Genomic DNA, 27,254 nt, shown 5'->3' on the forward strand with positions numbered 1-27,254 from the left:
CCCATTTTCATAAAACAATTTTATGATTTGTAACACTGTATTTCGACACTGTAAACTGCCTGGTGGTTTGGGAGGAATGAATAAAACACCTAGCGTACCTATTATATTACCATTTTCTACGCAGCGGTCGAACTAATAGTGTTTTTTCTTATGTGTTATCTTTTTAATAAATTACTTATATTTTTTGTTGTTGTTTTTCTCATCGTGAAATTGTAGTAGTATTGAAAATAAATTGTGTTGAACATTGCTGGAGTTTATCTCTGGCATCACGACTTATTTCATGAAAATCTTTTTCAATATTTATTTATTTATCTTCGGCATCTGTATGCTAAGCTTTTAGTAGCTGTTTAATGGATTTTTCAATATAAGTATTATTATCAATAGTAATATTCTCCTGTAACCAATTTTGTAGTTATACCCGTTACTCGTAAACTAAATGGTGTACTAAAGAGAAGAATGCGTTTCCGGCCACATAAGGTATATATATTCTTGATCAGGATCAATAGCCGAATCGATCTGGAAATGTCCGTCTGTCCGTATGAGAGTTAAGAGGTTGAGATTCAGCATACAGATTCTAGAGGCAAAAACGAGTTCGTTGACCCATGTTGCCAAAACTGCCAAGCCTTGTAATTTTCTATCGATTTGCCAAAAACTTTTTGCCTTGCCCACTCTAACGCACTAAAGCCGCCAAACCGGTCACGCCCACAATTTGGAACAATTTTTAAATTGTTTCTTATTTTATTCCCCAATATCTATCGATATCCCAAAAAAATGATGAAATTTCGCGATCGCATTCATATTAGCTACGTACGGGTACTGGTAGTCAGGGAACATGACTATAGCACTCTCTCTTGTTTTGAATTCGATACTAGGCCGGGATATTGATCTATCTTATTATTTTTTGGATATTAAACATTTTTAGAAGAGGTATATTTTACAATAATACAATCTTTGGTGTTTGTTTCAATGATGGAAATGATCTTTGACTGAATGTCGATTTATGTAAAAAATTTACGTTACTCAACACACCAATACCAAAGACACTAGAATAACAAGTTGCGTAACGGTCGTACATTGGTTTGGCACCATGCAGCCACTTTTTTGGTGACCGTCAATACATTTGCGGTTTTGACCCATTTTGGTTATTACTTCGGCCAAACAATTTAGAATATCCACTTAATGTTCCAATAATATTCAGTTCCGCAAATTAAACAAGAATTTTGAAAATTAATAGAAGATAATATCGTTGAACTCCCTGCTTTAGATCAGAATGGAGATTAGTCATAGACTATCGCCAAATAAATAAAAATCTGTTGTCCGACAAATTTCCACTTCCTAGAATGACATGCGACATTTGGACATTTTGGATCAACTAGGAAGAGCAAAGTATTTTTCATGCCTTGATTTTTATGTCACTTTTTCACCAAATTAAACTTGAAGAGAGTTCTACGAGAAATTGCTCATATCGCTTCACGCGACTACCTTTTGGGTTAAAATTAATAATAATTTATTTTAATAATCATTTCTTTAATCTTAGCACTTTACGCCATGTGGGAAACATACAACGACCTCCATGATAGCGACCATATTCCTATTATCACGACCCTATTTCCAAAAGCATATCACAAAAATTCAACAGACCCTTTTATAACCGTTACTCGTAGAGTAAAAGGGTATACTAGATTCGTTGAAAGTATGTAACCGGCAGAAGGAAGCTTCCAACTATATAAAGTATATATATTCTTGATCATGATCAATAGCCGAGTCAATCTAGCCATATCCGTCTGTCCATATGAACGTGGAGATCTCAGCAACTATAAAAACTAGAAGGTTGAGCTTGAGCATACAGATTCTAGAAAAGACGGAAAGCTTTTGCTGATCAAGGGAAAAATAAGAACGGAGAAGTGCAGGCTAAGTGTTCAAGTTATATGTTACATACTTACCCAACAAACAACTACTATTTCCCAAAACGTAAACAAAGAAGCCAAGCAAAGTTTTCCATTCCACAAACTGCAGCAAACACACTTTATTCAGGTCCCACGGTGGAATAAGCACCTCGACCAAATACGAAAACAATAACAATGTTCAGCTAATATTAGCTGTATTATTGGCTGTTTTTGAGCAATTCCTCAAGCCGAACACCGAAAAAATTCGAACTTCATCCTACCGATCCATTGTGGGGGTTAGTTGTAAATAAAAAATTAAATCTTACATGAAATAGTTTAAAAGTTGCGTCTTCGTCTTTTGAGACGAGGTTTATTTTGTGATTTCGAACGATATGTTTTATTGAGTTGTAACTGCTGATGCTACGCTGTTGTCATCAGCATCTTCCGCCAGCAGAGCGGACTGCCCCTTTGTTTTCCGTTTGTAGAACATTTCGGCGAGAAAGTTTTCCAGCAGCAAGGTCAACAGGCCGGGCAGGCTTGACAAGCCAAAGAACTGGATCGTAAAATCCTTTAACAATGGTGCCCAAGTGCACTCAGTCAGCCGACCAAATCGCAGGACCATAAAGATGCGCCATGGACCCAACGGGCATAAGTGGCCCTTCTCCTTCTTCACCAGCTGCTCTCTACCTTCAGGCATTCCTGAAGAAACGTATCCCCCGTAGGCAGTTTGGTTGGTCGGCACCTGGTGCGGATGCTGCGGATCTAGATGGGGATGTTGACGTTGATGCGAGTGAGGCTGCTGCTGCAAGGGCTGTTGCTGCATTGCCAGTCCCGAAATCGGCGGTGGCTTTTCGAACATCATGCCGCTAAGTGGACCCTGGCCCACTTCTTGATCCGCACTCTATGAAGGTGAGCTGTGTTATGGCGTAAGGTGGCTTAACCAAAGACACTACAATATCAAGATGCGTAACGGCCATACATTGGCTTGGCACTATGCAGCCACTTTTTTGTTGACGGCCCAAATTGCCCTCTGTCCGCTTGCTTACGCTGGGAGCGTAAGAAATTTAGAAAAAGAATTTGCTTGCTTGTGTGAGTAAAAACAATAGACGAGAACGTGTATACATATGTGTGCGTAGTTGTGCTAGAAGTCGATTTTCGGGCCGAAATCAATTTTGATCCATGAAACGAATTTACATATTTTGAGTTTTGGCCGATTTCGTTGCAAAATTTCAAGCAGTTCCTCATTTTTTCAACTTATAAATAAAAAAAGTTTCGATCTGGTATTGTTATTATTGCATTTGTAATTTAAAACATTAATTTACCAAAAAAAGAAAAAAAATAAAGAAAAATTTGCAACCTGCAAAATTGATTTCTTGAGGCACGACGTGCGGTCATAAGCACCTAAGAATCGATGTCAACTACATAATGTCTACTCAAGTTTTTCACACGTCGCAAGCTGAATACTCTAATGACAAATATTCTAATATAAAGTCATTGTTGAAATTTAATTTGTGATATTATGTACATAGGGCTATTACTGTTTCTAAGCTATATTTAAATAATACTAACGTTAAGGCAATGCAAAACAGGAATTTTTTACTTGGTGGCAATTGATAAAAAGTTATATAGATTTGAATTCTAAGAACTTGTAAAGTGAAGGGCATACTTTGTCAAATTTACAATGCATTAGCATACGTGTGCAAACATACAGTTGTCGGCTGTTACTGAATGCGTAGAAAAGAGCTGTTTGCTGTAGAGCTCTCCGCTCTCTCGCTCTCGCTCTGCGATATTTGTTCCGATCCACCGTTTTCCGGTGCGCCACTGGCATCCTGTCCTTGACCCTGGCCGTCCTGAATCATTTGGGTTTGCGGCAGCTCAGTGGTGGGTGGACCCATGCTGACCAAGTTAGCATAGCCTCCAGAGAATTTTGGGTGGTTAAGAGGGGTCAGTGACGGTGCCCTATTCCTGAGTGAAACAATGCCGTCATCAAAAGTTGTATGGGAGTTCATTTGCGAGACACGCTTTAAGAAATCCACCCGAATAGAGAATAGATTTATTAAATTAAATTTAATTTAATTTAAGCGTAACGATAAAGTCATCAAGCTTCTCAGACAAGGCACTTTCAATTTCGTATCAATCAACTTATTCGAGCTCGTTGACAAATTTTCTAAATGTTTGTTCACCGATTAACTCCAAACTCACCCGAAGAACGAACTCATTGAACAAAATTAGCGCTTCAAAATTAGAACATCATTAAGAATTCGCTAATCGTTTCAGTCGATTTTAAATTGCTGCCGCCTTGGGCTTTAAAAATGTCACCCTGTTTGAATCAGCGGTAACGTTTCCAGAATTTTCAGCAGCCATGGCAACAGCAACAACACCGAAACGGCAGAAATAGTGACTCGAAATTTGGTTTAAGCGGGAAGATGAGAAAAGACTTAATTGCAAAGCGATCGGCAGAACGCTAAGGCAAACGAATAGGTGAGAGAGTACAAGAGAAAGAGCTCGCGAGAGAGGGGAGCTTAGATAAAGAAAGATAATGGCACAGCTGAGGTGCCGCTAAATTGTGTCTCCAAAGTTGGCATCAAATAAGGAAAAACATTTTAGACATATAAAAGAAAACGTAAAATTTATTTTAAAGCAGGAGAGAATGCTATAGTGGAGTTCCCCGACCCGTTACTTAGATAGTGCGAATCCGAACGCGAAATTTCTAGTGTCTTTGTCAATACCGTATAAAAAATGAATTGCCAATAAATTGCATTTTTTCTTTCCAAAAATTACAAACATTACACCGTCGTAAGAACTTTTAATAGCTTGATCTACTGGCATTTCTTGTATATTTAATTTTTTTCATATTTCCGCAAGTTTTTAAGTATTGCAGAAGTTTTCATAAGTTTCGTTCTATTATTTGGTGTATATATTTCTATATTCCAAATTGCACAGTCTTCGCCAATATTAATGTGCATAACAATATTGTATACACCTATAAATAATATATATATAGTGACATATCCATAAGTCCCTAAGACTTAAGCACATGCCTACACAACATACCCAAATTCCCCCTACACTACTCCGGATGTACCTTATGGATTCCAGATAAGAATAATATGATCCTCAAGATTGGGTTGAGTGGAAAATTCCCAACTCCAAATAAGTCACCCACTGGTAGACTAAACATCCGTCCCATAATTTAAACATTCCTTGCCTAAGCCCTCACCCCATCGTCATGTCCCCACGTTCAAAGCTCGGACCCGCAATCCCGAAAACAAAAGTATTCGATTTCAATAAACAAAACTATAAGAATCTAAGAGCACTTGTATCCAAGAGCGAATGCACTTGAATCCAAGAGAAATCCAAAGACAATTAAAGTCAGCAACTCCAAAGCTCTTTCTCTTCACTTGATCAGATCCCGTAAGTCCAAAGTCCATATCAGAAAAGCTCGATACCGAGGCTTGAACGTCAATCAAATCAGAATAATTAGAAGAGTTCAGTTTGAGACCTAATTGTAATCGGTCGGTGTTCTTCAACAAAAATAAAAAATTGTAATCATTCAGTAAAATAAAATTATATTTTTTTCACATATGAGTATTGCAAACATTTAATTATATATATATATTTGCTGTTTTAACTATTTTGTGACTGTAAATTATTATATTAATAGTTGTATTAAAGTAATGACTAAGATTGCTATAGTTTTGATCTCCTCTTTAAAAATTGTTATTTTTTTCGCTATGCTTTCGGCTGTATTTTTATGTCCCAGAAATTTTGTTTCGCTATTTTTAAATTCATATATATCTAACAGCTTTATATGATTAGATTTTCTGAAAATACTGCGTTTTATAATTTTAATTCATTTTTCACTTCTCTGTCGTATGGTTTCCCATTAATTAATCCTTCGTGTTTTGTTTTTAATATGTGTTTGATTTCACTCATTTGTTTATTGCTGTGCTGTTTTTTCCGAGACTATTATCTAAAAATGTTCGATTGGAAAATAGATTTGGATTTATTTCGCTGGTCGCATTCCCTGACTCGATGGGACGAGGGGAGTAATAGTACTCTGAGTCTTAAGTTATTAATAGAAGCGTTGCTATTACTCACTACAATAAATTAATTAATGTCAATTAATGTCCGCAAACCAAAATCATCCGTACAATACATAAAAAAATGTTGATACAAAATTTGAATGTTTCTGTACAAAGTATACAAATAAATTTTATAAATAAAAAATAATTTTAATTTAATTACAATCTGATAGCGCTATAAAAATAAAATATGAAAATTAAACATTTTCCCTTTGACGGATTTAGATAAGTGACATTATTCTTTTAAAGTAAATCAATAAAAAGTATGTCTAGGGACTTTAGAGTCCGCAGTTATCTTTCAGAAGTGAAAATCGGAATAATTAAAATTGAAATAATTTCCAAAAATTAAGATTATGATAGGTTTTGCTTTGAAATGGAACCTTACGAAACAAAGAGTCGTTATTACGAATACAGTAAATTACGAATATGTATGTATGTATTTTTTTATTTACACATAAAAACAAATGTCACCCTGTAAATAGGGATATTATAAACCAAAATCTTAAAATAAAAGCAAAAGTCTTTCATAATTAAAGAGTTCACTGTTTTATATCATAAAACTATTGAAATTATGTGTTCTTTGTATTCTGATAAAAGAGAACTTTGCTTCAAACCTAAAATCTTAAATGCCCATTGGATAAATTTATGCGAACACTTCTATTCTTAATTTGACTGTGTATAAATAATATAATAATATGTAATTAATTTTATATTGACATATAATAATGAAAAATAAAAATTAACTATTTCATAGTCATATGGAATAAATTTGAAACTGTTACTTAATATGTAAAAGGACCTCGTCGGATATGTCTAAGAAAATATTGGGATAAATGTGAAAAATGTAGGTTGTCAAATGTTAACAAACTATATTTAACTAAACTTTGTAAGATATATGTGATAACTTAATTAATATTAGTGTTTTAAAATGCACAAGGTCCTATTATAAAACGTATTTTAAAAATGTGCTCACATGAATTATGGGTAAGTTAAAAATTCTATCGATTACAGTATATAAATTTCCAAAAAAATTCGATTTAAGGTATCACCATTTTTGATCAGGATTACAAGTCCAGTAAGCACGCAGTTCAAGTTTTTTATTTCAAATTACGCCACGCCAGCGTTTACAAAAAACCATATGTACCTATGTACATATTACAAAACCACTTATTAGCGTGGCAGAGTATATTTAAAAGGCGTTTTCCTTTGTTTATTATTTGTTTTCCTTAGTAACAAAATTATAGTTGGTCACAAGTTGTTATACATTGATTTATGAATTCAAAGGATCAAGTTGTATGATGTTTATGAAAGTAAAAGTTTATGTTGACTCATCTGTGCAAAATCGTATGGATCAAATATTATAATATCGTTTGGTCAATATAATTTAATTTTAAAAATAGCTAATGGTTGTGTTCTGAAATATTCTTATTGCTTCGCAACCCTTCTTCTCAAAAACAAATATGAATCAAATCTACAGAAAAAAATCCGTGCAGAATCAGAAGCCGTTACAAAAGTAGACCACCTTAGGCCGCAGCCAAGCTGAGACCTCAGCAATGAATTGACCGCCGGGCTTGAGCTATCTAACCATTCGTTTTTCATCACGAAGTCATAAATTTCACATGCGAAGAGGTGTCTTCCCAAAAAACTTATTAAAACTAAAGGATCCGGGCACAAAAGAAACTCCACCCAAGGCGTAGTGTATTCAAACGACCTATGCGGCATCCAGGAAGACGAAATACTACCGGAACTTGCTTCTCAAAAAGTAATCAAAAATTATTGACAACAAACCATCTGAAACAGGCCTGTGTTCACTTTTCACTTTTAATACCACAAACCTAGCAGCGACCCTGAAAATTGGCTACGATAGTGCTAAGTTTCGACAAAAGACATTAGAATGACAAGATGCGTAACGGCTATACCAAAGACATAAGAATAACAAGATGCGTAACGATGTTTTTAATTAATTAGCAATAGCTCACATACATATATGTATATATTTATGTTTATAATTAATAATATGTAGTACGGCGCACTGGCGACAAACGTCAACAGGGGACTGTAAGCAATATTTTTTACAGCACTAAAACTAAGTTCATTATTATTACAATTTATAAATAAAATAAAGTTGAGATCTGGCATTGTTACTATAACTTTTGTAATTTAAAACATAAATTTTCCAAGAGAAAAAGAAAATGTTTAAAGAAAAAAAATAAAACATTGTTTAAAAGTGTAAGCGTGGCAGTTTTGGCTGGTTTGTGATTGTAAGAGTAGGCGTGGCAAGAAGTTTTTGATAAATCGATAGATATTTTCAAGACTTGACTATCAGCTAGTGTGAATGCGAACGCGAAATTTCATCATTTTTCTGGTATATCGATAGAAAAAATTTAAAACAACAAGTAACAAGTTTTTGTGCACAAAACTGCCACTCCCACACATTTGAATAATGTGTTAATTTTTACACATTTTTAAAGGTATTGTAAATTTCTATCGATTTGCAAAAAAAATTTTGCCACATCCACTCTAACGCCCTAAAACCGTACAAAACCGCCACGCCCACATTTTAAACAATTTTTCGAAATTTTTTCATAATTTTATTAGCCTTGTAAATTTCTATCGATTTGCCAAAAAACTTTTAACTACGCCCACTCTAACGCCCTAAAGCCGGCGAGTCGGTCACGCCCACACTTTGGAACAATTTGTAAATACATATTTTCTCTTTTTATTCCCCAATATTTATCGATATCCCAGATAAATGATGAAATTTCGCGTTCGAATTCACAGTAGGCTGAGCTGATAGTCAGGGAACTCGACTATATCATTCTCTCTTGTTTCGATTTGGGAAAAATCTTGATTTCGTTAATAGGTGCTCAGGCTTTCGCAACTTTTTTTCTACATCACAACATCGTCTTGCTATCTTAATATTTTATTTCTTTCTGGTCAAAAAGCTGACTTATTTTTTTTTCACAATCAAACAAACCTATTATATTTGCAGTTGCTTGTTTTGAAGCCAGAAAAGGGCAAAAATTTGTGTTTGCATTCAGATAATCGATTTAATTCCGATGTTCGCAATTACTTTTTTATTGCACTTTGACCATTTAAGTACAAACAACTGTAGTGTATGCGGTATACGCTGGTCTTCGATCCAAGTGTTATGTGAATCTCGATTTCTGAATGGTCAACATTCTAACGCTGCCCAGATACAGCCACATACATGAATACATAAATGGCATAAGCATATGCACACACAACGTGCCTTCCATAGCATATTCATAACCATAAGTAATATATAACGAAGCCGCTCTGCTGCTGTACTCACCAGCGGCGCAGCCCTTTGATTTAAGGCTTTGTTTTAAGCAATTTAAGTGACAAAATTCATTTAATCTTATCTACAAAAGAATTCAAAACGTTGAATTATTATTGCAACCCAAATAAAACATGGCGACCGTAGAATGGGTACTGAAAGGACCTTGGATGGAAGCGAACAGGCTCACAAGAACTGGTTCAACGCCTTAAAAATAGAGAGGCAACGTTGCTTAAATCACTAATCAATACTTTGGAATACATCGGTCAAGCTTTACGCTCGACCATATAAAAAATGTACCATCAAAAAGAAACGCACAGAAAGGAACCGCGCAAATTACAATCCTCTGGCCGAGGGAGGAAAGCTTTCAAAAAAGAAACTGATCAGTTTGGGGTATGAAATGAGAATGCCTTCTTTATTACAATTATGTATATGTATGTTTCTCCCATATGCCTTCGTCAGAGTCGTATTGGCGATCTTCGGTGAATTTCGTCTCGGCTCTCAGTTTTTCGTTGCTGGGTCGATGTTGTTTCCCTGTGGCCGGAGAAAGGGTCATGTTAAAGTATAGTTTACTCAAAGACACTAGAATAACAAGATGCGGAACGCCATACGATTTTTTGGCACACGATTTTTTTTGCCGTGGCTCTAGAGGTCGCTCCAGGCTCTCTCGAATTTTTGCTCGAGAGCGGAGAGTGCTAAAGTGATAGCAGACAACTGTATGTGGCACACGTATGCTCATGCATTGTAAATTTGACAAAATATCCCCTCCAAATTAGAAGTTCACTTTAAATCTATATTATTTTTTATCAATTGGCACCATGCGAAAAGATATGTCTTTTGCAATAAACAATTTTAATATTTTATTTATTTTATAAATTTTTATTTACTTCTATGTGTTATTTTAATGAAATTTTTATTTCTCAATGTAATGTCTTCTTTTTGGAAAATTTATGTTTTAAATTACAGTAGTTATAATAATTTCCTTTGTATTTGCTTTATTTATTTAGTATATTTATTAAGTCATATGACTTAATATGATGTATGTAAATGTACAATTTTTATTATTTAAAATGCACATTAGATTCAGTTGTTTTTCAGTTTCAATTTTTTTCTCGTATACACGTTCTCGTCTCTTGTTTTTACTCACACAAGCAAGCAAATTATATTTTTAGATTTCCTACGCTCTCAGCGTAAGCGATCGGAAAGAGCAATTTTGGCCGTCACCAAAAAAGTGGCTGCATAGTGCCATTCCAATGTAGGGCCGTTACGCATCTTGTTATTCTAGTGTCTTTGGTTTACTGGCTAATGGCTATCGTCTACTTCGTTTACATAATCAGAAAGTGTCTTATCCTATTTTATAATGAATACGTGTTATTTCTTGTTAATGTGGGCTTTTATGTTACTTAGTTTGATAATAATATATTTATTAAATAGTGCTTGTCTATCTTATGTATCTGTCACTGTTTTCTTAACTGTTTTTGACCTTTTCTTTCTTTTCTTTTGACCTTTAATCTACTTTGTGTAGTGTAAATCTCGGTGTTATCTTGTTTCCACGGTTTTCTTTTCTAAATATTGTATCATTAGGCTCGACTTGTACAGGTGTCTCTTTGTCCTTGTTTAATTTAGCCAATCTTCTTTCTGCGGTCGCGCTTAAATGTTCCTGAACTTTTGGGTATATGTCTTTTCTAAATTCTTTAATTTCTTAAGGTAATCGTGGTGATTGTCGAATATTATTGTTTTCTTGAATGTGCAAGTTCTTCCGTGGAAGAGCTTGAAAGGGGTATAGGAAGTATTGCATTGTTATATGTTGCTAGTGCTTCTGCGAATATTTGGACATGATCGCGTTCTAGGCGTGCTTCCTTTCTTTTGTTCAAGATTATCCTGTATAGATTGGTTAAGGTGGAGTGCACTCTGTCGACAGTAGCGTTGCCCGTTGATTGTTGAAATGAAGTTGTATGAGCTGTTATTTGGAATTGAGTTAAGAGATCGTTGAATAGACTGCCCGAAAATTCCTGGTCAAAAATTATTTTCCTTGGTGCGCCATAGTGACTTATGAATTGTAATAGGGCATCGGCGAATTTTATTGAATTGCTATTGCTAAGGAGGTAGGCTTGCGCTACGTTGTTGAGTTTATCGATAATTGTGTGCTTAAATGTCAATGAAATATATGTCTATATGTATGTACGACTGCCAATGGTCCCTCTGGGGCGGTTGGGGTTTGCATCAATGGTCTATGAGGGTGTCTATCATATTTTAGGGTTAAGCAGGTATCTCAATTTTTTATAATTGTTGGATTGGATTGTTTGAAGGGTATTTGTAACGGAGTCGAAAGTATGTACGGGTTCTGTGATTATGTGTCTTACTTTATGGATAAATGGTGTTTCTACCTGTCTTAAGGTTGTTTTATCCGGTACGGAATTTTTATTTGGCAATTGAAGTGATTTAGTGGTTGCGAAGCGATTGGTATAATTTGTGGGCCTTCGTTTATGTTCAAGTTTGGCTTTGGTTTGGTTCGTCAGCAACTACGTTTTTTAGTATCTGGGCGGCCTTGTGACAGCACAGAGCCTATCGCATAATTACTTGCGTCTGTGGGTATATGAGTATGGGACCATTACAAAGAAGATCTTTCGACGTTTCGAATGCTTGTTTAAATTCATCGTTTATTATTACAGATTTTCTTGCCGTTAGACAAGAGACCGTTAAGGTCTCGTTATGGGCTTAGTTATTTTCGCAAAGTCCTTTATGAATTTCCTGTAATACCCTGTAATACCCATATTACTAAAAATGATTTAATTTCTCTGGTTGTCTTTGGGCAGGGGAAGTCCTTGATGGCTTGAATCTTAAGTGGCTTGGTTTGACTCCTTTCTGGGTTTCGATATGTCCCAGGAAGTCGATTTCCGTCCCTAAAAAGCTACACTTGCTTGGTTGGATTTTGGATTTGGATTTTGGAGTTTTGCGTTTTGGAGTTTTGTGAAAACAGATTTAATATCTGCTATATGTTTTTGGAGTGAGGGTGAGAATACTATTACATCGTCGAGATAGAGGAGACAGACGTTGCCGACTAAGTCACATAAAACATTGTCCATAACGCGATGGAACGTGGCAGGGGCGTTCTTGAGACCGAAGAGCATTCTCGTGAACTCGTAATGCCCATTTCCGACGGTGAATGCCGTGTTGCACTCGTCTCGTGGGTTCATTTGAATTTGGTGAAAGCCACTTGCTAAGTCAACTGTTGTGAATTACATGGTCTTTCCTATGCTGTCTAGTCTATCTGCAATGTTCGGGATAGGGTATCTATCAGAGACAGTCTTCTCATTTAATTTCCGAAAATCGTTAACCAAGCGTCACTTTTTTCGCCTATGATGTCACTTTTCTTAGGTACGACCAAGACGGGCGCACTCCAGGGGGAATGGCTGTTTTTTATGATGTTTTGTTGGAGCATTTTTGAAATTTGATTTCGGACTTCGTATTCGGCGTTAGAGAACGTTAGTTGGTCGTTTTCGTTGTGGAAAAGTCTTTTGAATGACTTGCATAGTTTGAGTATGTATTGATTTTCCTCGCTGTTGAGGTGTTCCGTCTGAATGTTTAATTGTTGGTAGTCCGGTCGTTCTGTATATGTTGCCGCGGACATGCAGATTATGTATTGGTGGGTTCATGGAGAGAACTCTTCTGCCTGTAACAGTTCCTCGAGGTAAAGTATTTGGATCTGGTCTGAGTTAATGCAGACTTCGAAATAAACGGATCCTGCGTTTGCGGTGTATAAACCGCCTGTTATATTTGATTATTCAAGTTGGTGGTTTCATATATAAAATCTCCCTGCATAAAGTTTACTGGGAGCGGAAGTAGCATTTTGGTATTTTGTGGCAGGTTTTGTAATGTGTCTGCAGGGTTTGCCCTTGTGAGGTTTGGGATGGCGGTTTCTGGTGTTTCTAGTATGAATTCGGCAAAGTTTATTTTTGCATTTAGGATAGATAGGATACCCATGCCTAGGAAAACATTGAAGTGGGAGTATGGAAATAATAAGAACTTAAAATTGGTAATTTTTTTGAATTGTTTGAAAATTATTTAATCTGTATATTCCCGAATTTTATATATACTAAGAACAGTATGGATATTGATAACCGAGGTTAGTTTTTTGACGTGCTCTTTATTAATAAGTGCTGGATTTATGAAGGGTAAGTAGATCTAGTATCTATTAGGAATTTGAGAGGGTTTGACACCATGGATTTTGGTGATAAGAAAACAAATTGCAAGGAAGATCCGTGAGTCTTCTTGCTTATGTAGCCAACTGACTGGCTTCCCGAGGCTTCTAGTATAAAATTTGCATCATCGTTGATGTTACATAGGGGAGCGCTTGAATTATGGTTGTTCCTGTTTTGGTGACTCTGATCTGATCTGGTCTGATCTGGCTGGTCGTTATTGTGGAAGGGGTTCCTGCACAGAGTTTCTCTATCTTGATGACCATACTATCGTTATGGGATTATGTTGACGTGTGAAGCGTCTGTTATTATTGTTGTTAAAATCTTGTTTTCTCGTATAAAGCGGCTATTATTGTTATTGTTGGTGTTATGATATCGTGGTACATGACGAGCGTTGTTATATAGTTATTATTATTATAGTTATGTTGTCAAGGTGTTAGCGACTGTTGTAGTCACTATTGGTCCACTGATGAGGCTAACAAAAGGAGCTGATTTACTCTGTAAATCTTTCAAGATTGTCATGTGGTCATCGTAGGTTGGTAGTTCATGTACAAGGGTTACTAGTTGTTGTAGATTCAGGTTTGAGTTTATGTTTGAATGTGTATTATCATATATGTGAGAATTCTTTCCAAAATAAAAGCAAACCTGTATGTGTGTGTCCGTTACGCAGTTTATTCTTTTCCTTGTTTCCCGGTGCTTAGTATTAATTGTATGAGGTTCTTGTAGTGGTGCTGTGCTTCCTTCCACCTTTGTAGTTTTTTTTTTTATGTTTTCGACTTTAACTAAAATACATGAATTAAATAAGTATTTAATAGAGTGTATTTTTTTAGAGGTTAGTGAACATGTGACAACAATAGGCGTTTTCTCATATTTTTTTATTTATTTATTTTTATATATTATTATTATTAAGTGGGTTTGTAGGTGTACTGCGACCCAGTCGGATCTATTGTACTACCAAAGACACTAAAATAACAAGATGCGTAACGGCCATACATTGGTTCGGCCAAAGACATTAGAATAACAAGATGCGTAACGGCCATACATTCGTTTGGAACTATGCAGCCACTTTTTTGGTGAAGGCCAAATTTTCTCTCTTTCCGCTCGCTTACGCTGAGAGCATACGAAATCTAAAAATAGAATTTGCTTGCTTGTGTGAGTAAAAACAAGAGACGAGAACGCGTATATGTGTGCGTGTTGTGCTAGAAGTCGATTTTCGGACCGAAATCAATTCTGATCGAAGAAACGAATTTATTTGAAGTTTTGGCCAATTTCGTAGCAATATGATGAAATAAAATAAAAATTTACGCCCTGACTATTATAATTTAAAAATTTTTTAAATTCGTTTGTTAAGATCGCCGCTCGAATTAGCTACCTTTTACATATTTATATTTATGTTGATAATTAATTATTTGTAATATATATACACTACTTTTATTTGTGCACTAATGCTCAACAAAAAGTTTTTTTATACACATTTGTTTTTTATTATTTTTAAAAATATTTCAAAAACTTTAATGTGTATTTTAAAAATATTAATAAAAAGATCTGATGGTGCCTTTAGTTTTCCGAAATATTTAAAATTTAAGTAATAAAAATTAATAAAATAAATAAAAATATGAAAACTGTTTATTGCAAAAGTCAAATCTGGAGGCACGAAGTGCGGACACAAGCACTCAACAATCATTGCCTTATTAATTTTTCACACGTCGCAAGCTGAATACCCTAATGACAAGTATTCTAATATAAAGTCATTTTCGAAATTTATTTTGTGATGTACATAGATTCGTCTATTACTATTTCTAAGCTTTATTTAAATAATAATAACGTTAAGGCAATGCAAAACAAGAATTTTTCGCATGGTTCCAATTGATAAAAAATAATATAGATTTAAAGTCAACGAACTTCTAAGGTGAAGGGCATATTTTGTCAAATTTACAATGCATGAGCATACGTGTACACACATACAGTTGTCTGCTATCACTGTATGCCTAGAAACGAGCTGTTTGCTGTAGCGCTCTCCGCTCTTTCTCTCTCGAACAAAAACTCGAGAGAGCCTGGAGCCACCTCTAGAGCCACGGCCAAAAAATCGCGTGCCAAAAAATCGTATGGCGTTACGCATCTTGTTATTCTAGTGTCTTTGGTTCGGCACTATGCAGCCACTTTTTTGGTGACGGCCAAAATTGCTCTCTGTCCGCTCGCTTACGCTGAGAGCGTCAGAAATCTATAAAAAAAAAATTTCCTGGAATGTGTGAGTAAAAACAATAGACGAGAACGTGTATATGTGTGCGTACTTGTGCTAGAAGACGATTTTCGGGCCGAAGTCAGTTCTGATCGAAGAAACGAACTTACACATTTGTAGTTTTGGCAATATGATGAAAAAAACTAACATTAATAATTCACGCCCTGACTATTATAATTTTAAAGTTTTTTAAATTCGTTTGTTAAGATCGCCGCTCGAATTAGCTACCGTTTACATATTGATATTTATGTTGGTAATTAATTATGTGTAATATATACATATAATATATAAAACCATAATGAGAAAACACTACTTTTATTTGTGCACTTAATGATCAACAATAAATTTTTTTATACACATATGTTTTTTATTGTTCTTAAAAATATTTCAAGAAATTTGATGTGTATTTAAAAAAAATAAAAAAAAACTGCATTACTTTTATTTGTGCACTTAATGCTCAACAATAAATTTTTTTATACACATTTGTTTTTTTTGTGCACTTAATGCTCAACAATAAATTTTTTTATACACATTTGTTTTTTATTGTTCTTAAAAATATTTCAAGAAATTTGATGTGTATTTTAAAAATATTAAAAAAAATCAGATGATGCCTTTAGTTTTCCGAAGTATTAAAAATTTAAGTAATAAAAATTTATAAAATGAATAAAAATCTAAAAACAGTTTGTTGCAAAAGTCATTTCTGGAGGCACGAAGTGCGGACACAAGCACTCAACAATCATTGCCTTATTAATTTTTCCCACGTCGGAAGCTGAATACTCTAATGACAAATATTCTAATATAAAGTCATTTGTGAAATTTATTTTGGTATATTATGTACATAGATTCTGTAATTACCATTTCTAAGCAATATTTGAATAATAATAACGTTAAGGCAATGAAAGAATTTTTTACATGGTGCCAATTGATAAAAAATAATATAGATTTAAAGTCTAAGAACTTCTAAGGTGAAGGGCATATTTTGTCAAATTTACAATGCATGAGCATACGTGGGCACACATACAGTTGTCTGCTATCACTGTATGCGTAGAAAAGAGCTGTTCGATGTAGCGCTCTCCGCTCTTTCTCTCTCGAACAAAAACTCGAAAGAGCCTGGAGCCACCTCTAGAGCCATGGCGAAAAAATCGTGTGCCAAAAATTTCGTATGGCGTTACGCATCTTGTTATTCTAGTGTCTTTGGTACTACCCCTTCATGACTCAAAGATCCCCCTGAAGTCCAATGGACTGTATAAATGCCAGAATTTTATTGGGCTTCAGGGGTGCAATTGTTTTCCGTGGGACTACATACATGCTCAGGAGTCTGTTCCTTTTGATGACAAGCGCCATGCAGTCACATATAATATGTGCAGAGCTCTCCTCCTCCATGCAGCAGAAGCGACAGAGTTCATTGTCTGCAATGCCAAATTTTTGCAAATGGCTGTGAAGCCGGCAATGCCCCGTAAGAAGGCTATTCAAAATGCGCACGGTGTTTTTCCCGTGTGTCATTAAGGTCTTGAACCTTTTATGGTTGTATTCACGGAGGAGAATCTTAGACTGCCCAAGTCCTGCCAGGTGTTTCCAAAACGACAGACATTTATCTCCCTCTAGTGACTTCAGTAAGCCCCGCACTCTGTGGTGACCAACACCACAGAGGGGTTCGGGCCTAATTAGTGGGTTATCTGCCCCTTTCCTGGCTAGGTTGTCCGCTAGCTCATTTCCCTGGATGTTGTGGTGTCCCGGGACCCACCTTATTGTGACTTTGCTGACAGCTCCTAGTTTGTCTAGCGCTGTCCTCACTTCATTTACTAGCTTAGATGTTATCTTAGCTTTGCTGAGCGTCTTTATGGCTGCTTGACTATTAGACAGTATAGCAATGTCCCTGTCACGATAGTTCCCTTGCAGATTAAACTCCGCCCAGCATCCAATAGCACAGACTTCAGCTTGAAAAATGCTGGTGTATCTGCCCATTGATTCGTGGTATTTCAACCTGTTTCCTACAACCCCCAGCCCACTTCCCTCGTCGGTGAGTGATCCGTCTGTTCATAGGGTGTACTTTCCCCAGGGTTGTCCAACTTTTTGTGCTCAGCTGGCATCTCATCCCTTAGTTGCATCAGCAAAGGGATATCCCTTTTTAGGCTTTCAGCATCCTTTCTTGTGAGGTTGCAGTTCTTTCCTGCTCCCTCAATTCTTATTAGGGTGGCTCTCCGTTTCATTTCAATGACGATATGAAGCGGCGTTACCTCCATTAGTACTTCTGGGGCTGCAGTGGGACAGTTGCGCATTGCTTCTGTCATGCATATGCAGGCCATTCTTTGGAGCTTATGAAGTTTCACCTTAGTGGTGCTAAGGCGTGCTCTATCACGCCAGGCTATTACTCCATAGGTTAGTATGGGTCTGCCTACCATGAGGTACAGCCATCTTATTATGCGTGGTGAGGTTCCCCACGACTTTCCAGCTAATTTTTCTACACGTGAAAAGTGCTCTGGTGCACTTATCAATTGTGTTATAGACATGAGTTTTGAAGCTAAGTTTGGAGTCGAGGGTTATCCCAAGATACTTAACTTCTTTGCTGGCCTCTATGCGACATTCTGACAGGGTTATTGCCTTCATTCTCTGTAGCTTGTACCTATTTGTGAAAGGAACAATAACAGTTTTGCTGGGTTTTAGGCTCAGGCCTACTTCCTTGCACCATTCGCTGGTCATATTGAGGCCCAGTTGAATGATATCGCAGAGTGTTTCCTCATATTTACCTCTGGCTATAATGACAATATTGTCAGCATAGCCTTGGCAAAGTACGATGTCAAGCTGATGGGTCTGAACGACTTCGGATCAGTGATGTCTTTCTTTCCAGCTTTGGAATGAAGACCACTTTTGCTATACTCCAGGCAGTAGGTATGTGTCCTAAAGCTAGACTGCTGATCAGTATTTTCCTGATCGGCACTGCGAGCTGATTTAGCGCTCGTTGTAGCAGGATTGGCTGAATGCCATCTGGACCAGGAGATTTGTAGGGCTGGAATGTACCAATTGCCCATCTTAATCTCTCCGCTGTTACTATTGATTTTGCTTTGGCCCAATCAATAGCACGCGGTCTGCTTTGTGCCGTTACTGGGGTATTCCCATCCATTTGATGCGTGCTTCCCGGAAAGTGAGTTACCAGTAGTAGCTCAAGTTTATCCTTACTTCCTATAGTATAAGAGTTATCCTCCGTTCGTAGTGTCAGATTTGATTCTGAAACTCCTTTGGAGATTGCTCTGTGAAGTCTAGCGCCTTCACATGTGTTTACTATTGCCTCACAGAAGGTTCTATAATTCCTTCGTTTGGCTTTCCTGATCTCATGGTTATACATGGCCATTTTATTCCGGTAGGCATCCAAGTTCCCTTCTCTTTTTGCTTTGATAAAGCGACGCCTGGTCGTTTTCTGCAACTTCTTCAAAATTCCGGCCAAGGGAATAGTTTTCTCTGAACGTGTTTGTAAGACGCGAGTTAATGTCTTCTACGGTGGCCTCCAGTTCTAGAGTGGTATGGAGTTTCCCGGTTACCCCAGTAACTGGATCTCGCAGTAAGGAGCCATTGAACCCTTCCCAGTTCGTATTCCTGGGATTGCGCTTACGCTCGCTACATTCTAGATTTAGCCCTATGTTAAAACGAATAATTCTGTGATCTGGCATTGACTCCTCAGGAGATACGTGCCAGTCGCTTATATGCAAAGCCACTGATCTGCTGGAAAGTGTTATGTCCAGAACCTCAGATCTTACCCTAGTATCAAATGTCGGATCATTGCCGACATTTAGGATTTCTAGATTATTATTTAAGATAAATTCTAAGAGTTACTCACCTCTTTGGTTCTCGTCGCTGCTGCCTGTGCATTTGAATCACATCCAATGATGATGGGTAAGTGCATCTTCATACAGTGTTCAACCAGTGCAGTGATTTCGGGCGGTGGGCATGCCTCGTCACCGGCAAAGTATGCCGATGCCACCACAGTCTTCTTGGCTGCTCCCACATCTTCTACCACGATCGGTACACAGTCCCGCATCATAAATTCTGTAATGCCAGGATACAGGCTGTAGGACTAGAAGCCCGTTGATCCCAAATTATCTTGGCGTTCTTCACGTACAGTCCTTTTACTCCCTGGTTACACCAGGGTTCCTGTACCAGGGCTAGCCCAAGATGTTGCTTGGTGAAAATCCTTGCCAGCACGGCCGAGGCCGCCTTGGCGCGATGGATGTTCACCTGAGCTATCCCTGTACTCCCGACCATTAGAGGATCGGCTCCATAATCGGCGTTACTGGTCTGGATATGCTCAGATCACCATCCGCCGGTACAGCTTCTTCCTCACTCAACAGGTCTAGTTCCATGCTTAGCTCCTGAGAGGATTTCGGGGTCTGATCCCCCATCTCGATTACGGTCGCATCGAGATCCTCATCCTCCGCCAGATCCTCGCTGGATTCGGAGAGTTTATTGGGCTTCTCCTTCTCCGCGGACACTGGTAGATTTCGAGGAGTCTCGACTCGTCTTGTGCCAGCTTTGATCGCCTTGGCCTTCTTTAGACCACAAATTGAGATGTCTCCAAACCTTAAGCTCAGCTTGTGGTTGCTAGAAATAATCTTGGCAGATGAGTTATCATCAATGCCAAGGCTGATGAGCGCCACCCTCATTCTTCCTTGATATGAGACGCCAGTTCTCAGTGTCCAAGTCATTCTGTTTCTTGATCAATTCCATGGTCCACTTTGTTGTTTTGTCCCCTGTCCTGGGGCAGAAGATGGTGATGTGGTGTGACGATGGCAGGTCGTCGCCCATCCTTACCTCCAGGGAGACACCGCTCCACTAACTGAGGCTGGGGACTGGTAATTGCAGTGCTTGCGTTGCCGCAATCCACTATCAGGTGACCCACCCTGAAGTGGATTCCTCCAAACTTAATTGGAGAATCCCAACCAGAGCTGGGAGAGGTCCTCACTATTGGTTACCTTGGGGTAACCTTGAGGTATCTGATACGACCGCAACTTTAATGGTCCCAGTTACGGCCGCATATGATGGCTTGCGTACCTCAGTTGCCTTTGCAGCCCATGAGGTACTTCGGCCATCGAAGGGAGCAGTCAGAGGCCTGCTCTTCTCCACCTTCTGCCTCTTAAGCGTTTCCGTCGGAGACGTCAGGGTGGAGTTTGCCCGCTTCGAAGCAGAGTTGGGCCTTTGCTCTAGCGGCTGCGGTTTCTTGGCCAGAGACAAAGCTTCCGCAGGTGACTAGCCCTGCTGAAGGTAACGAAGATACCACTTCCAACTACTATTAGCCAGCACTCTTAGCAGAGACCTAACTAAGAGCCTGTTTCCAGCCGCCCTCGCGTGGAGAGTGTAGTTGCACTTCCAGTAGTGTATCACAATTACGGCGCGTACCACCGTTGGTGGCGCGTTGATCCCCTTGTGATACCTACTGGCGTGGTGGCCATTTTTTTTTAATTGATTGTTTTTTTGTTTTTTTTTTTTTTTTTTTTTTTTTGTGATTTTGTAAGTGGTTCTTTTCAACCGAATTCAAAATAATTTAACAGTGTACAAGCGAGCACGGCGTCAAGCGTCGCGCCGGCACTCTGGCTCGACATCAGCTCTTGGCAGCAGCCAATGTACACTGATGCGTAGACGTCGCAAGGATTTTTACAAGCGGCGCAACACAAACAAAAAAACGATCCACGTGCCTTATCGGCGATTGAAGTACACATATTCGGTCGTTAATCACGCACCTCACATTTATTTTTATAAACGGTGTGCGGAAGATCCTGTTGTCTTAGACTGATGTACACAATCACTTTTTGGGCAGCGATTTCTGGTCACAACGAAGTCTAATATTTGACAGATCTAGCCCTTTACCATTTCTTTTTTTTTTGTGCACAACAACCAACACTCAGCGGCGTCAGTCTATCGCCGCGCCAAGCGTTTGTTCTCAGAACTATAGAACTACAACAACCATTCGCAATGCAAATATAGGCTGATGCAATTTTACCATAGTGATAAAATTACTATTCTTATGAAATAACCAAAAAGCATTCCAATACTCTCCCAAATACGCACACGAGCTCTCCGACACACACCGACGGTCACCACACACAGCAGTTTGATATGTAAGAAATTTTTTGTTTTTAATTAATTTAACATTTTTAGTTGGTATTATTTTATGAGTTAGGGTGTATGGATGATCCCGGTGCCTTGTCGGCGATTGATGTATACATATACGGTCATCACACACAGCAACTTGTTGGTATAATTGTTGTAAATTGTCCCGCACAAGCGATCCCAGTGCCTTATCAGCGATTGATGTACACATATACGGTCGCCTGTGAAGCAATTTGTTCTTGATTTTGTTTGTTTCAATAACATTTTATTTAATTTCTTATTTCACCACTCACCACTTATTACAAATATGTATATGTATGTTTTTCCCAAATGTCTTCGTCCGAGTTCGTATTGGCGATCTTCGTTGAATCTCGGCTCGGATCTCAGCTTTTCGATGTTGGGTCGGTGTTGTCTCCCTGTGGCCGGAGAGAGGGGGGAATGTTAACTCGCACACTACCACCTACACTGCAATTTTAAATACAAATATTAAATCTTCAATTCAATTATTATTTTAATGGTATTAAATGCATACACACAATAAGTGTCTTAAAAAGAAATATGGAAGTAGAGCAAACGATCTAGACAAGATCTATACATACATACAAGATATATATAGACATATGTAAAATAGGAAACACTAAAAAAATTTAGTAAATATTGAAAATGTCATAAACATTTAACATATTAACATAAATAATTACAAAAAAAAAATGTATAGTGACGTATTTAGGTGATCCAGACCGTACGATTCGATCAAAGAACTATAAACAGTAATGCACTTAAGTGATTTCCATAGTGTATCCCAGCTGCGCAGAATCCGTTTCTAATAAAGAATTCTTTGGCAGCGGCACTTAGCCGTTCTTGTAAACATCCTAAAGCATGACCTAAGCAGATTTGACTGCTCTCTTTGAATTTTTTCCTAATCTTAAGAATCCAAGAGCGAGGCTCTCCCGAAATTCAAATATTGTTAAAATACTGTTGCTTCTCCTCACTCCAATTTAAATTAGATTTTTAGTATTAAGCTGATAAAGAATTTCAATAAAAACATTCGTTAAATAATTCTTCTCGGCGTTGTCCTTAGTCAACTTAAGGGACATTTATTCGACTCAAATAAAAAAATATTACAACTAATTTTACTGGCGCAGTCGGTAGGATACAAAGGTACTTTAGGGACTCTTGGGAGGTCACCTGTGTGCCATTGACGGAGACAAGCATATTCTCCACCTTTTTCCTGCTGCTTAGTAGGACTGCATCGGTCTTGTGGGCCGCTATTGCTAGCCCGGCTTTTTCGAGCCAGAGGATGGCAGCACCAATTGTAGTGTTACATTTATCTTGCGTGGAAACCCAAAGTGGGGGACACATTATGGTCCAAAGAGCACAACCTGTCAAAGGTAGCTGAAGGTTTGAGGTTTTTACGGGCCGTTCACAATCAAAAAGTTCACATCTAACTGGTGATGCATCCTAGAACACAACGCAACCAGGGGAGAGAACTTCCAGTTCGAGTGCTAAATGGTAGCAAAAAAACGTTGAGTGAGGAAGGCTCGCTCGCAACACTTACCTTTCATTGAGCTGCTACACCGAAGCGCGTGTAACGAAAGAAGTAGGATGGGCGCCGCGATAATGGCGGTCGATCGATAGTGTGATCGATAAGGTCATAAAAAATACTGGCTACGGAGTTCGGCGGAGTTGCCAGGCAAGAGAGATGGTGAACATTTGAGCGGAAGGCGTGAATTTCAAATACCGAGCTGGTGGAGAGGAGCAGACGGCAGCAGCAGATGGAATCTGGAGAAGGGCGCAAGAATCAAGATGCCGGGGTCGAGACGCCGAACGACAGGGTCTACTAGGCTGAGACTGCCGGCCCGAGGTCAAGGAGGCCCAGGTCAACGAGAGAAGTTCGGAGAAGGTTATGCGAAGGATCGAGATGTCACGTCGAGATGACAAACGACAGGGTCTACTAGGCTGAGACGCCAAGGCTGAGATCAGGAATATGCAGGACAACTGAAGGAGAAGGTGGAAGGAACAAGGAAGCTGCTTATGCGAAAGCGGAGGAACGCAGAGATCATAAGTCTTTGTCAAAACTTCTGATGGAAGGGGGAGATGTGAGGAGTCTTAAAACTCCTAACAAATCTCGTGCAGGGGAGTGGCTTAGCAACAGCGAAAACGGCCGCGATGCAGGAAGAGTCATGGGCGGTCAGGTCAAACGGTGATTTGTGGACCTAGGACTCCGGTAAAGCGGAGAGACAATAAACTTACGGTACCGCGAGGGGGCCAAGGGCACAGGTGTAGAAAGGTAAAGGTGCGGACGTCGGACATGCACAAAGAAGACGCACCGTGAACTAATGGTACCGCGCTGGACCTTGGACTCGAGTTGGCCAAGTGCTCAGAGCTCGACTGGTAACGGTGCAAGCACACGGCCTCCACTGGCAGCGTCAAAATATGCGAGCGTTTGCCAAGAGTTTTTATCTGAGAATGAATTAAACTCTTTTAAACTGCATGCAGGGGGCCAATGCTATGAGCTTTCCTTTGCCTAACTGTGCAATGGTACGATCATATTCTGTCCTGATTGGTCTATGACATTTATCTCACTTTTTGTTGTCGGAAAGGGAGCCCACCTCCTACCGGCCGATCAAGGTCCACCTTCAATTTCGAAGGTGTTTGAGAGACTGATTGCTGTTCGGATTGTAAGGATTATGGAAGCCCAGGGGATTACCCCTGAGCACCAGTTCGGTTTTCGTGCTGGCCACTGTACTGTCGAGCAGCTCCATCTAGTCGTAGAGCAAATTCTGACTGCCTACGACAGTAAGGAATATTGTAACAGCCTCTTCTTGGACATTCGAGAAGCGTTTGATCGAGTGTGGCACATTGGACTCCAACTGAAAATCAAGCAGACGCTGCCTGCTCCATATTTTGGGCTGCTAAAATCGTACCTGGAAGGAAGGAGGTTCGCTGTGCGCTTTCATTCAACAATTTCCACCGAGCACAACGTGGCAGCTGGTGTTCCACAAGGTAGTGTCCTCGGCCCCCTGCTCTACTGCCTGTATAGCCACGACATGCCGCAGCCGAATGTAAGCCTTTACGGGAAATCTATGTTGGCTATCTATCAGCCGATGGTATCCAGGACTTTGCATACTGGTTCTCGGAATGGGCAAGACGTTGGAACATTGGCATCAATAGCAGTAAATCCAACAACGTCTGCTTTACTTTAAAGCGGAGAACGCCACCGCCCGTCTACATCGAGGAAGCCCCCGTACCACAGCCGAACGCAGCAAAGTACCTTGGAGTGCTTCTGGATCGCAGACTCACATTTTCCAAGCATGTGACCGACATCAGAACGCGCCTACGTGCTAAGGTGGCGAAGCACTACTGGCTACTTTGTTCGCCCAGTAAATTGTCGCTATCCAACAAGCTGACAATTTACAAACAGATCTTAGCACCAAATTGGAAGTATGGGTGCCAAATCTGGGGCTTGGCATGTGACAGCCAAATCAAAAGAATCCAGGCTATTCAAAATAAGGTAGCAAGACTTATCACCGGCTGCGAGTGGTTTGTTCGAAACACCACTCTGCACAGAGACCTGAAACTAGAAACGGTTTTTGACGAAATAAACCAGCACTGGAGCAGATACCATGACAGGCTGGAGCGCCACAGAAATCGGCTGGCCAGCGCTCTAAATAGATCTCGCCCACCAAGGAGGCTCAATAGAAGGCAACCGAGGGATCTCATTACCCGATCTCCTTTGACAAGGGTCCGCAGAAGCTGACGCTTATCTTAAATCCTATTTGTTATATGTGATTGTTATGTAATTCTAGTTAAATTACTGTAAATTTGAAAAAGCTAACTATAGTTAGCCGGCGAGCCCAAAATGGGCTGAATTAATAGAAAGGAAGGACACAAAGGGGCTTCATGACTTCCCCGTATGCCTTAATAAATAAATTAATTAAAAAAAAAAAAAAAAAAAAAAAACTTTTTGTTACACAAAAGATGCTCTAATTTAGTGCTTGTTGGGTTCCAGAGTTTTTGGCTGTTCACACCACAGGTAACGGTGACGAGACTATTTCAAGGAAGCCTTATCTGAAGAAAGTTCTCCTTTTCTACCTTGTTCATCTTCCAAATGGAATACTCTTAATTTCTTTCCTCTATCATCCTCTAATTCATAGTAGTACGTTTCTTTAAAAGTATAGCTGAATAAATATGGGTGCCAATTTACTATTGAATTTCTTTATGGCATTATTTTGTGTGAAGAATCAACAAAATAAAATCTCCGATTTTAAATTCTATCTGCCGAGTGCGTAGGTTGTATCTATTCGCAATCTCTTCATGGGTTCGGATTAGGTTCAGTTTAGCTTGCCGTCTCTGCAGTTGTAGAGCCTCCGGTTTAGATAATCGAGTGTCTTCAAGTAACAGATTTAGACTATGCAGAAAACTATTGTCTATGCCGTTAAGGATCATATATTGTCCAAATGTCAGGAAGTAAGGTGCTGTATGCCAAAACTAGTAAGAAGAGCTTGGAAATAGCTTGACTTAAACTGACTCCCACTATCAGAAAGTATTACGGATTTTCCTGCTTTATATCGTCCGATACAAAGGTGGTTCTTTTGTAAATATATCCATACCTGATTTGTAGATCGGGAAATTTTGACTGACTGTTAGATATTTTCTTTATTAAATCCAAGTATTCCGTGATTTTGAAATGTGTAGAATCTGAGTCAATTATGGGTCCATCTTTACCAAATTTGAAAGCTTGGTCGTTCTGGGTAGATAAGGTGTCTGCAACGATCTGAGAACCGATGTTTTATAGTGAATGTGAACGTTTTAAACTTCATTTACCATCAAGTTAACCTTCCTGATAAGTCCTTCTGCGACGTCAGCCATTGACGGGCTGCGTGCTCGGTTATGACTAAGAAATCCTGGCCCAGACGCTCGGAATTTTTTAATTCCTTCTGATGTGTAGGCTATATAAGAATAATGAATATCCTAAAGGTTATATTTCCTGAAGTTTGGAAGATTGACGATTGGACTTAGCAACTTCTTAATCTACGGATGTATCTCCTTGTTGTTTAGAGAAACATCCATTTCGATTTCCCGAATTACAGTTTGGAGAATTCGGCTTGAATAAGTCCGCAACCGTAACAAAATATAATTCTTATAGACATACAGTCATCAAATTTGTGGCCGTGTTTGTCACAAATCCTTCCAGTTGTGGTATTTGATTTTCCTCCTTATCTAATTTTACTAAATCTGTCTCCTCTTCTTCGGTAGATAACTCTGCCACCAATGTGGTTTGGCTTAAACGCCTGAGATTGTTATAAGACTGTTGATACCGGCGCACTTCGTTTCACGGTTGTGCTCTGTTTAGGACTTTAAGATGCAGCAACTCATGATTTAAGCAATACTCCATTTTGCAGTCTATCAATCAACCGCTCCATGGTTTCCCGGTAATCATCA

The 27,254-nt window shown here is 38.7% G+C and overlaps 2 protein-coding genes across 6 annotated transcripts in view; one reads left to right on the plus strand and one right to left on the minus strand.

Annotated features, from left to right (window-relative positions):
• Nucleotides 1-3,544: 3,544 nt before the first annotated feature.
• LOC117137016 (trithorax group protein osa-like) lies at nt 3,545-4,114 on the minus strand. Its single transcript, XM_033298213.1, has 2 exons — nt 4,089-4,114; nt 3,545-3,907 (listed from the first exon to the last, which is right to left on the minus strand). The coding sequence occupies exon 2, from the start codon at nt 3,893-3,895 to the stop codon at nt 3,608-3,610; it is 288 nt and encodes a 95-aa protein (XP_033154104.1). The 5' UTR covers nt 3,896-3,907; nt 4,089-4,114; the 3' UTR covers nt 3,545-3,607.
• A 2,146-nt stretch (nt 4,115-6,260) lies between these two features.
• Nucleotides 6,261-27,254, plus strand: part of LOC117137015 (dipeptidyl peptidase 4) — a 128,009-nt gene continuing 107,015 nt past the window's right edge. The window contains exon 1 of one of the 5 annotated variants that reach the window (XM_033298212.1): nt 6,261-6,955. The gene's annotated coding sequence lies outside the window, so the exon portion shown is untranslated. The remainder of the gene's footprint in view (nt 6,956-27,254) is intronic. The other 4 variants (XM_033298207.1, XM_033298209.1, XM_033298210.1 and 1 more) reach the window with 4 other exon arrangements.

The sequence above is a fragment of the Drosophila mauritiana genome, chromosome 2R, assembly GCF_004382145.1.
Source record: "Drosophila mauritiana strain mau12 chromosome 2R, ASM438214v1, whole genome shotgun sequence".
NCBI classification, from domain to species: domain Eukaryota; kingdom Metazoa; phylum Arthropoda; class Insecta; order Diptera; family Drosophilidae; genus Drosophila; species Drosophila mauritiana.

What these genes read in the sequence shown, in the direction of transcription:
- LOC117137016 (XM_033298213.1), bottom strand. Translation starts at nt 3,895, where the DNA reads ATGAACTCCCATACAACTTTTGATGACGGCATTGTTTCACTCAGGAAT.